Below are 11,317 nucleotides of genomic sequence, written 5' to 3' on the forward strand. Positions count from 1 at the left end.
GTCGTTATTGCTATAATTGAATGACAGTTATTTTGTTTTTTGCTGTGGAGGATGCACTGTTGCCATAGGTTAGGTTAGGTTAGGTAGTTTCAAAGTACGGTTTCAAACAGTCTGCAACCACTTTACAACTAGTAATTTAATGTAAGGAGAGGAAAAGAATAAGGTTTGAGATCATTTATCGGATACTGAAAATTAATTTTTTTTTTTTTTTTTTTACAGAAATAGATCAGTCATCTCATTATAATCTAGAAAGCAGTACAATAACGAAACACCCATATGGGGTCATCAGAAAGAATCGTCTCTTAGAATCTCATGAACACCTATTCTAGAAGAATAAACTCCCACAAAATCCCGAGTACACTCACATTTTGGTAAATTCACGCATCTTTATTATAACAAAAACTAAGAAACTTCGAAACAAGACATAAAAGTAATCAACTAAGGCACTGATTTTTGCGACCCAAACAAAAATTAAATTGAAATAATGGCAGAATGTAAACCATCACATTCAACCGATACCTCCACCGCAGCAGGTTCCACCAAATGAGGCGATTCACTCTCCTCCTTCAGCATTACATCCTGTTGTTCAGCAACATGAACTTGGGGATGTGAATCAAAAGATAACGCTTTTCCCCGACGTTTATACTTGCGTATAGTTTTCCCATCCTGTTCCTCAGTGGATTTCACTCTATTCTTGCTTCCCTTGGGACGCCCATCCTTCTTCTTCTTCGGAGAAATCAACAACCTACCATTCTTATGTTGCAAAACCAAGGAGACATTGTCTTCAACCTCAAGTGACGAGTTAGGAAAAGCGAGGTACTTTTTCCCAAACCGATCCAAATTGGATCCTGCCTTTCTTTTCCTCCCTACCGGCAACACTTGCACCAAAGAGAATTTCACCTGAGTCACCTCTTTCCCAGTCCTAATCGAGGCTGGAAGCACCTCCAAAATGCCACAACATTCTCCCCCTGGGCCATAAGAAACTGCATACCCCCCGCCTCAGGACTAGCATTCACAGCTTTCTCCACGATTATGGGAGCGCCCATCTTCTTGGAACCACCGAATCCTGGAGCTACCAGTGGCATATGGCCTCCCGGCCTAGCAAAGCTAGGCCCTACATCAACACCCCTAGGTACCAAAACATCCTCCATTATGAACGAGCAGTTGTGTGCCACTGAAAATTAAATCTAAATGTGAGTGATTAAAACTAAAAAGAAAAGTTTTGCGAGAACTGGAAGATGACTTACTCTCTAAAAAAACACGAGTACTAGGTCTAGCGTTAGGTTTTGTTAGCTAATTTTTCGTGGAATCTAACACGACTAGTTTGGCAGCAAGTTTGGTGTTGACAGTTAGTGAGGTCACCGTAATCCAAATAAGGCGGCGATTACTTTCCTCTTTCTTTTTATCTATGGGTGCTATCGTTAGGCTTAAGAGTGGTGGTCCATAGAATTTCAATCTATTTGGTTAAGCATTCACAAACTTTAGTGTTATGATTGTACATGTAAAATGTATAAAGCATTCTTACTTCTAATGCAAACTCTTGCTTTTAACCGCAATGCGTTGATTTTTCTAGTGTAAAAATGAACTTTTTAATGCATAATAACAAAATACTATATTTATAGATTTGAAACAATATTTTGTAACTGCAAATTCTATAATACTTTGAAATAAAACAATCTTGTGTTTTCTTATCATTAGATCTAATTAAAAATGAGTGGATATGGAGTATATCATATTCTTCGACGGAAATAATAGTAAATGATTGTAAATGAAGACGATTGTCGCAATAAACAATAGCAACTTAGACAAGAAGCAATGGGAGTTGTTCAAAAAAAGCTTAACAATTAAACTAAAGAGCTTGGTGATCTTCATTGTCACCAAACACAACTTGACATATGTTTCCTTTCCAAGGATTATGGCATATATATATAATACCCTATTATTGTGTTTATGCCCCACTCATGTTTCAGTATATAAGGTTATTAGAGTGTGCAACTGCACCCTGTTATTTAAAAATTAGGTAATAGGATTTGAGCAGCTGGCTTATTAGACTATAATTAATTTGGAAAACCGACAGTTAGCTAAGTTGCCAATATTAACTTTGCCTTAATTTGCTCTAAAGAATTTGTATCACCCACTTACGATTAGGACTACTTGGATCCATCTAAGCCTCACATCAAAGTCTAACCTAACGACCAACATCGTTCTCACGGCAGCCAGTTGCATAACAGTCGTGTAAGAAGTCTATGCATTGGAGTAGAAGTAAGAGGCTTTGATAAAGTCAGCAAAGATGTGAGGATGAGTGGCGCGTAAAGAGATAATGAAAAATTATAAGTTAAGATAACAGAATTTTGAAAAGTAAAATAAGCCACATTTCTTCGTTTTGTGTTCAAGAATAAAACTTCCTCGATTCTCCATTGAGCAAAAGATTTCTAAGAATCAAACAACTCTGCTTTGGTTTTGATAGAGGCAAACAATGGTGAGGGAGGGAGTGAGTGAAGTGCTAAGAAATAATGATAAATTGTTTGACGAATTACAAATTAAGATAATAACAAGTTAACAACTCAACTATAAGCAAAATAAGTAGTCAAGTTTCGTTGTTTTGAAGTAATGAAAACTCTCTTGATAGACCATTTATCATAAAATTTGTAAAATTCTCGCATCTTATACACAATACACATCTTTTAATTAAATAAAAGTTATTCTTAATAACTACCATTTTCTTAATTTCTTAGTTTTCTTTTTTCCTTGTATTTTATTAGTGTATATAGTTATATACAAGCTAGCTAGGCCTTGGTCCATATAGCCAGATCTGAGGCTGGCCGGCCGGCCGTAGGATTTCATTGCTAGTGATTTTTATGTCCCTTGAAGCTTCTCAACTACTACTACTGCTTCACCACTGTGACTGAAACCCCACAGACTTCATGCTAAGTACATTTCTTGCCCTCCAATACCAGCAATGGAAGGAAGACTCGTATAATGATTCGTATGGTCCCCCCCCCCAGCATGTGGCTTCCAGGCTATGGCTCATTGGCTCATAACTAGAATTATAACCTTTTGTTTTGGCTTTTTCAGAGTGAAAGCCCCCACACTTTGGCCATGGCAACAAAGAAGCTGGCACTTAATTGCTTTGCATGGTTCTCTGTGCTTTGTGACCACCTACAAGATGGCTTTGAACTTTGATTGCCTTCAAATTCAATTAAGAGCCTCTGGGACTTTCGGACCTTTGGAGGGAGCCTTGCTGGTCCTAGTCAGACAGGTCCTTACAAGTAAGGTCACCTCCACATCAAAGTTTGGCTAGCTCATCAGAAGCACCGGCTAGCTGCACGTACTAACTGGTATATGAAGTTATACACAGGCAACTGCCACTGTTTCATAATAAATCTAAATCAATGCTAAGGAATAGATCTATTCTTGAGAGGGGTCTTTTCAAAGTATTATATTTTTGGGAGGTATTGTGATGTTGCATTGTCAAGCTACTTCACGATATTTTCCAATAGTCTGAACGGTTCATCTTTTAAAAATCATCATTGTAAAAAAATGTCAAATTGGGAACCATTTGATCATCTGACTATGACCAATCGAATAGTCGAATACAACGTTCTTGATAAACGATGATACATGATCTTCGATTTTTCTTCAGAACCACATTATTCGGAGTTTGTGAACAAGAAAGAAAGACATGTATAATGGATAACCGCTGAAAAAATTATGATGATGATAATTATTTGGTAAAATGATTGTTTATTCGGATTCTAAAACACTGCAATCATAATGTGTTTGTCAGGAAATAGGAACATGATTTGAAATGATGTTATGATGGCAACCACACTTGTACGTATGGCAACAAAGCCATAAGTATTTTTAATTTTATTCAACAAAAAGGTGTACGACAAGACATTTAGCCATCAGTAATGGTTGTACTAATGCAAACACATCAGTCTTGACTCCTGAGGCTCTGTCGTTGGAAATAAGCCAACCAAGGCCAGTAAGATAGCATTATCTCAGATGAATAGTAGTCAGAGGACTGAACATAACTCGTTCTTGAATAAACTGTAATTATCGAGGAATAACATTAGTTGTATAGAGATTCATGAAATTTGATTACAAAATTAGGTGACAGTTTTTGTCACAAGCATCAGATACATGGTATGATTATGAGGTAACAGTACAAAATTGTTCAATATTTGCACCAAACATTGGTTTGAAGCTCACTTGCGAGCCAATAGTTCACAGGTGATGATATCATTCATTGATGCTGAAGACTTCCCAGCACCTAAGACAGGAACTAGGTTGAAGATGGGGTCCTTGCCAATCTTGATATTCCGATTCATCTCGGCAAATTCACTAAATGCATTGGTCAACATGAAAGACAGTGCATCCAGAGTCACTTGAAGACTAGTTGGAAAGTAGAACCTCAAATACTACACACGGAGAAGACGGCGAGTAAGAAAAACAATATTGCAAACATGTAAAGAGAATTAAGATAATAGAAGCAGAAGCACTAGAGTTGAGACATATTCAGGTAAAATCTTCAAAACAAAACACTGAACAAAATCCAAGATGGAACTTAACCAATTAACAAGTGTGTTAGTCACAAGACGTACCATAGTGTCTTCCCAACCAAAATCGTTCTCCATGATAATCTTATCAAGAAGATATAAGCAAAATCTTAATACTCTATCCATCTGCCTTCCTATGACAGAATTTTGATGATCCCCTTTGTCCTTGTCACAGATCATGGCAGCAAGTTCGCTACTCACAGACAAAACAACTGCACATAACTTTTCAGGAACAATGCACTTTTGAATGCAGGAATCATGCCAATTTGCATGTTGAAAACCCCAGTAACCAGTGGATCTTGAGTGAGATTGGTCTTTCACATCCCTAATTGTTGCTTCAATATCTTCTGCAACAAATAGAACAGGTTTAACTTCTACAAGCGCCCTGCAATGTCAAAAACAGAAGGCACACCTGATTATATTCATAGTTCATCCAATTTCAGTGCATTCAGGTGTAATGATAAAGATACAGAACATATACAAAGAAACAATACTGTATCAACTTAACTTTACTGAGATGTATAATTGTCTGCAAATCAAGGACTACCAGACAGATTCACTTCAATCTATGTTGGAAACTTTAGGCTTTACATTAGATCCATAAGGTCCTAAATTTAAGTGGACATTAGAAGTTTGCGAGTTATAACTCTGTAACTATATTATTTGTTCCTATACATTAATTTATATTACACTAATACCAGAAACAATAAAGCATGAAGTTGAACTTTTCCATTTTTTTCAAAAACTATAGTTATGTTTCAGATAGATCACTATACTAAAGCAAGGAACATATAAAATTATCCTAAACTTATGTTTCAGATACATCAAACAATTTATGACTAGCATAATGAGAGTTGACAAGTGATCATCATGAACTAAAACTATACCAAATAAGGAACATATATACTACTCCTGAGTGCATAACATGAAAAAAGAGAAGGCCAACTCAGACATATAGTCAATTACCCTTTTGGCAGATCCGGGAGAAGGACATATAAGAAAATGGGTTCCAATGCTTCAGAATTGCTTCCTTTATCCGAATTGAAGTCCCTCGTTTGTTTAAGGAAAGCTTTATGCTTGTCATGAAGATTTAATCTATCCGACAGCGGAATTTTAGTTGAACAGTAGTTGACAAACATAATAGTGGAATTAGATATTGAGCAGTTAAAGCTTTTTGCCACTGCTTCACTATTGTCCAGTGCTTTTGCTAGCTCATCCATGACACCTCCATCACATAAAGTCATTGTGGGAGGGTTGAGCCCTAATTGTCCAGCCATGTGAAGTATCTCCTTATGCAAAGTTGCCTGCAAACAAATCAATTGGAACTTTAAATCACCACATTAATTCATGGAACTTTGTACCATCAAAAATGCCAAAAACACTGTTTTGCAGGAACAAACGAAAAAAGAGTAGGCAAAGGTGCCAAAAGTCAGCAAGGCAAGCCTGACATACAAGCAATATATAATTCTGTATTTGCTAAAAATATATGCTTTACCTGGCTATAAGGTCCAATACAACTGGGTGCCCAACAAGATATACTTTGTACATGCAGAACTCTTTTGGTGTGGTCATTAGCAACTAGAACTTCCATGTATGCATTACCTAAACCCACTTGCAACAAAGGTAGTTCAACTGTACTGCGAGATGGAACACCAAACGGGCACTTCTCCTGGGTTATATATCTCACATATGTATCATTTGCTGTAGAAAACCCACCCATATCAGCAATATAAAGATGAATGTAGAGCACATATTCCCAACCAAAACCATATTCCACGAGTAGTGATTCAATTTTCTTCAGAACAGCCTCCAGGTCTTCTTGCAAACCTGTAATTCAACACTAAATGTAATCATTATGTCTGAAGGGCAAAGAATGCAATAACCTAAGTTGGATGAAGAAATTCACTTGCGGAGGATGCAACTGCAGATATAATACCTGCAGAAGTTGTACAAGAATCTTGCAACCAGCAACAAATAGAAAATGTATCGTCCTTTTGTGTTCTTGAAATGTGAAGTTTATGTTCAGGAAGTTTAACTAAGACATCCACTGCAGCATCAGCCTGGCAAATGGCATCACATGCTTGTGTGTCTCCTTGCACTTCAAATAGAGAACCCACCCTCTCTCCACAGATCTCATGAGCATTGTCATTGCTCTCCAAAGAATGGGACTCTGCCTTACTTTGCAAATGAAAAGCCACCGGATGAAGCACCCCAACTGGAGCTATGGAATCAGAAGAGTGCATTACTACTCGAGACTCATCAAGCATGATTCGAGCATTCTGGAGATTTGCATTTTTGTGTAAAAGGCAAAAGTATCAATAGTCAAAATGCAAAGATACAATGACCAAAACAAATTCCAATTTGTAATTTTAATTATAGGATGAGGGATGAGATAAACTTACAACAAAGAGAGGGCAATCCAGTGTTAACGTTTCATATTCCCCTCCTTCACCACATACATTAATACCATATAACCTGCCAAGGAATTTAATATCAAGAAACTGATTTTTGGATTATGCTCAAACTACTAACAAGGAAGGTGATAAAGGAATTTGACTCTATAGGAGGAGGAGAGTGATGGATTCTTTCTACTGAAGTTTCAATGACATTTCCACATGATTTCAATATCAACGTATAACTATACATCATCCACCCACATAAACGAAATAGATGACGTACTCTTTCAACTTATGCAGATACGGCTGCAACACTGACATTTCTTTGCCCAAGTGCTTTGAGGGGTCCAACCCCATGGCAGCAACCTATGACAGAGAGATAATATTAATCTCCAATCCGTAAAACCATCCAAATAAACGTGTATATCATTTCATTCAATGTAAGACAATGGCATATGGTCAGAGATGATTTGACTGATTTTAACTCTCACATGGTCCACTCTAGTGGAAAGCTAAAACTGGTGTCCACTGTAATGCATGGATTAATTCTATCGAGAGATACTATATTGACAGGCATTAAGATGACAATTAGTTTATTTTGTACTAAAAGTCTAATTTTCTCCATTTATTCACAGAGAAGATGAAAGGCATGCAAAACCAGGTAAGGCACGAAACAAAAAATTCAAAGCTTCAAGTTGAAGGATGCATTATGGGAAGTTAAATAGAATATTTTACCTTCACTGTAATCGCCACAATCCCACTAGTTATCTGGATGGCAGAAAGGTTATAAAGTTAAAACACACATATGATTAATTGAATATATTTATATTGCTAATTTGCTAAAACAAATTACCATTTCTTGAAGGAGCAAAGACTGATCTTGTTTCCACAAGTATGCTAGAGAAACAAGACCTAACCTTGAACAGACACTTTCCACCCGCAGCCTTTGGTAGTCTGATGCAATAGCACCAGAAGATACAGCAGTGACAGAAGGAATCTGTCGTTTCACTTCATTTAACAAAATAAACATATCTTCGACTTCATCGCCAGGAGTCATTCTATAGCTAAGCTTCTGATGCCTATACAATATACATAAGCCATTGGAAAATTAAAATATGTTTTACATGAAAAAGTCATCAAGTGGATAAACCGGATATAGAACTTTTTTTGCAGGAAAGAATCAGTGACCAAGAAGAATAGAAATTTCAACTTCGCCAACATAAGATATACCAAAATACCCTTCTCAGAAGGCTTGCCTTGTGGATCCTTGTATTCGCCTTCTGAACAATGGCACTCCCATGCATTCTGCATAGCTGATAACTATCTGGTGCCCAACCTGAGAGAAGTGATCTATAGCTCAACAAGTAGTAGATAAATTAATGACATTACATGAATACCATCACCAGCTTTACTTTTACTAGAGACTGCTAAATCTGAATTACTTGTGAAAAAAGCAACATTGAATGCACACATCTTTCTCTAATAAGGAGTTATCTGAAATCTCCATTGACGTATAAAGAATATACAATTTTAAACTGTACTAAATTATTGATTATTCTTATTATTGAAGAAACCTGGGAAACTTGGCTATTCACACAAGTGCAATGCATATATAACCAACTCCAGAGTGGACAATGCATGCTTCCCATCTGTTGAAACAATGGTAGTTTCTCATTTCTCTCAATCTCCTAGTTTTGTGTATGATCTGTTGATGACCATTAAGTTTTAACATACAGACGTACAGAACTTAACTCTTGGTTTTTGAATGAAGAAACATTCAAATAAGGTGAATTATAGACAAGTGGAAGGAGGCTTACAGTTTGATACATGTAACTATCAAGCTCGTCCACCGAATCATCAGCTGGCATCAAATTTGCCACAGCAACAATCTGGGTAATAGCACACATGTCAATCTTCAAGCATTGATAAATTAAATTACAAAGACTTCCCTTTTCATCTTCTGCAGAAAAAAAAAATGAAGTAAAAAACACAAAGTATAGACGGGTACTATTATTAATGTTTCTCTTGGATAAGTATTATCACAGCACCAAACAAAAATGTTTACTAGTCAATACTCAAGCCTGGCAAGTTTCAGCTTCCTACCAACCCATCAAAAGAGTTTTGCTTTGTTGCCAACCCAAGGCAACTGGATGAAAATGATGAATGCAAAAAGAGTTTAACAACATTTGGCTGACATGACAGCCGATTTTGCATGTCAAGCACACCATGCTGCCCATGGCTAATCCAAATCTAAAAATAAAACTCTCACCTAAGCTGCCACATTAGTTTGCAAAGTAGAACACATTTTGACCACTAGTATTACTTATTTCCATCCAATTCTAGCTCAAACAGCTTGGCTAATCCATGTCTTCCAATTACTTTCACTTAACCAATAATCACCCAACAAAATTGAACCCAAGACACAAGAAAGTTAAAACCCAGTTACCAAAACCCGAAAAAGGAACAAACTTTATGCTCCTTCCTTCAACTCTCCTAGATTTCCCAGGAACCAAATAGACCTCACAGAATTACAGAAACTCCCAGCAAAAAAAAAAAACACAGCACCATTCATCAAATTCAATGCCATCAATCCCATCAGCAAACTTAGCTCAAATTGAGCTGGGTTTCTTCACATTTCACTCAATACCCAGATAGCCACAAGAGAAAAACAGTACAACAGAATCCAAAAGTTTCAATCTTTATTTGGTTTTTGAGCCACTTTCAACTGAACCAAAACAAAGATAAAGGAAGGGGGTGAAGTACCTGGTGGCCGTATTGGAGGCACTTCATCATGGCATAGCAGCTGTCCTTGCCGCCGCTTACTAAAGCCACCACCTTCATCTCCACAGCAACAGCGCAGAACCTAAAGCTTAGAGCTTTTCTGGGGTTTTGGGATGGCTAGGGTTTTAGGGTCTGTGCATTTAGTTTGTTTACCTTTCCAAGCCTCCACGGGGTTTACTCTCCAGTCTCTACTGATTTGGACTTTGGAGAGACTCCTACTGTTTACATTTTTATTTCTGTGATTATCAAGCATTTTGTATTTACATACTCAAATAATAATCAGTCGCAATATATAATTAAATGTAAGGATTAATTTCAGTTTAGCACCCTGTGGTTTGGGAATAACATCATGTCAGTCCCTGCTCTTTCAATTTAATCAGCAAGACCCTGTGCTTTCAATTTCAATTAGCCGTGCCCAAATTTTACTGTTCCGTCCAAATTTTACTTTGTCAATTCAGTCAAAGTTAACTTTTAAATTGGACGGAACAGTAAAATTTGGGCACGGCTGATTGAAATTGAAAGCACAGGGGTGTTGCTGATCAAATTGAAAGAGCAGGGACTGACATGATGTTACCCCCAAACCACATGGTACTAAACTGAAATTTATCCTAAATCTAAATAAAAAAAGAGTAGATTTTGGATCTTAACTAGTAATAACACACTAAAATATTCTATGAATTTAGATTAAGAAAATTCCAAATCAGATTGTTTTAAATTAACTTTTGTATCAAATGAGGGGTCAATTCGGCCATGTATAGAAGTTAATTATTTTTACTTAATTGTTTTAGGTAACTTATATTAATGGGGAGGTAAGAAGAGTATTTATTTTTTTTTTCTCTCTTTTTCTCTCCTTGTCTTAATTTGTCTTTTATATGAATTGACAAAGTTTAATAATAACTGAAAAAAGATGGAGGTCCAAATATCAAATCAAAATCTATGGAGAAAGAGAGCTTAAATCTTCAAACTAAATGCGAATCACAAATTGTCGGATGCAATCGGTCTAGTAGTTTTAATTTGTAAAATTCCCATGAGTTTAAGAAGTCCGGAGGATAGATGGATTTGGCATGCAGTCGCCCACGATCCGCATACGAGGGCATAACTACAAGACGCACAAACTCAATATAAACGGAGACTGGGAATGACGTGGGAGGTTGTTAGATTATATGTGGCTTCATATAAAACGACTGACCGAACTCAGAAAGAAGAGAAGAGCAAAATCAGTCTCAAAAAGAGGAAAAAATTATTGGCTCAGTTTTGCCAAATTACGTAAAGGTGAGCCTACCTAATTGTGATTTTGTAATTTGGAGTTAAGTTTCCATTAATTTGGTTTTCGATTGTTTTTTTTTTTTTGGGTTTTCTTTCAATTTTTCTATTGGTTTGCTTGAGGTATGTTTGGGTCTCTCTTACACTTCTGTAAAAATGAAACCACTAAACAAGTAATAACTTACAAACTTTAGTAAAAATAAATAATCAGAAATAGAAAAGTAAATAAGGGCCGGGGTGTTCCTGACAACTATTCAACTGGTGCTTTTCCCACTGTGACCACAATGTCTTGTGTTGCATATCCAAGCCATAAAA

General features: G+C 36.6%; 1 protein-coding gene across 7 annotated transcripts; it reads right to left on the reverse strand.

Moving 5' to 3' along the window:
• Positions 1–4,028: 4,028 nt before the first annotated feature.
• Positions 4,029–9,947, reverse strand: LOC112195267 (diphthine--ammonia ligase). 7 transcript variants are annotated; one of them, XM_024335640.2, is made up of 12 exons: positions 9,722–9,947; positions 8,776–8,847; positions 8,215–8,294; positions 7,812–8,037; positions 7,694–7,726; positions 7,242–7,324; positions 6,965–7,037; positions 6,499–6,841; positions 6,058–6,389; positions 5,529–5,866; positions 4,608–4,947; positions 4,029–4,424 (listed from the first exon to the last, which is right to left on the reverse strand). In XM_024335640.2, exons 1-12 carry the CDS (start codon positions 9,797–9,799, stop codon positions 4,212–4,214), a joined length of 2,211 nt encoding a protein of 736 aa, XP_024191408.1. In that variant the 5' UTR covers positions 9,800–9,947; the 3' UTR covers positions 4,029–4,211. The 7 variants fall into 7 exon arrangements, with proteins under 7 accessions (XP_024191408.1, XP_040373070.1, XP_024191409.1 ...); XM_040517136.1 differs by having other exon boundaries at positions 8,189–8,308; positions 9,722–9,880; XM_024335641.2 differs by having other exon boundaries at positions 8,776–8,918; positions 9,722–9,879.
• Positions 9,948–11,317: the final 1,370 nt, after the last annotated feature.

Source organism: Rosa chinensis, chromosome 3 (genome assembly GCF_002994745.2).
Source record: "Rosa chinensis cultivar Old Blush chromosome 3, RchiOBHm-V2, whole genome shotgun sequence".
NCBI lineage: Eukaryota > Viridiplantae > Streptophyta > Magnoliopsida > Rosales > Rosaceae > Rosa > Rosa chinensis.

What these genes read in the sequence shown, in the direction of transcription:
- LOC112195267 (XM_024335640.2), bottom strand. Translation starts at nt 9,799, where the DNA reads ATGAAGGTGGTGGCTTTAGTAAGCGGCGGCAAGGACAGCTGCTATGCC. An exon ending in TTGTGGCGATTACAGTGAAG is followed by an intron (nt 7,325 to 7,693) that starts GTAAAATATTCT and finishes TCTCTGTCATAG; the next exon opens with GTTGCTGCCATGGGGTTGGA. An exon ending in CTCCCGGATCTGCCAAAAGG is followed by an intron (nt 4,948 to 5,528) that starts GTAATTGACTAT and finishes TTGACATTGCAG; the next exon opens with GGCGCTTGTAGAAGTTAAAC.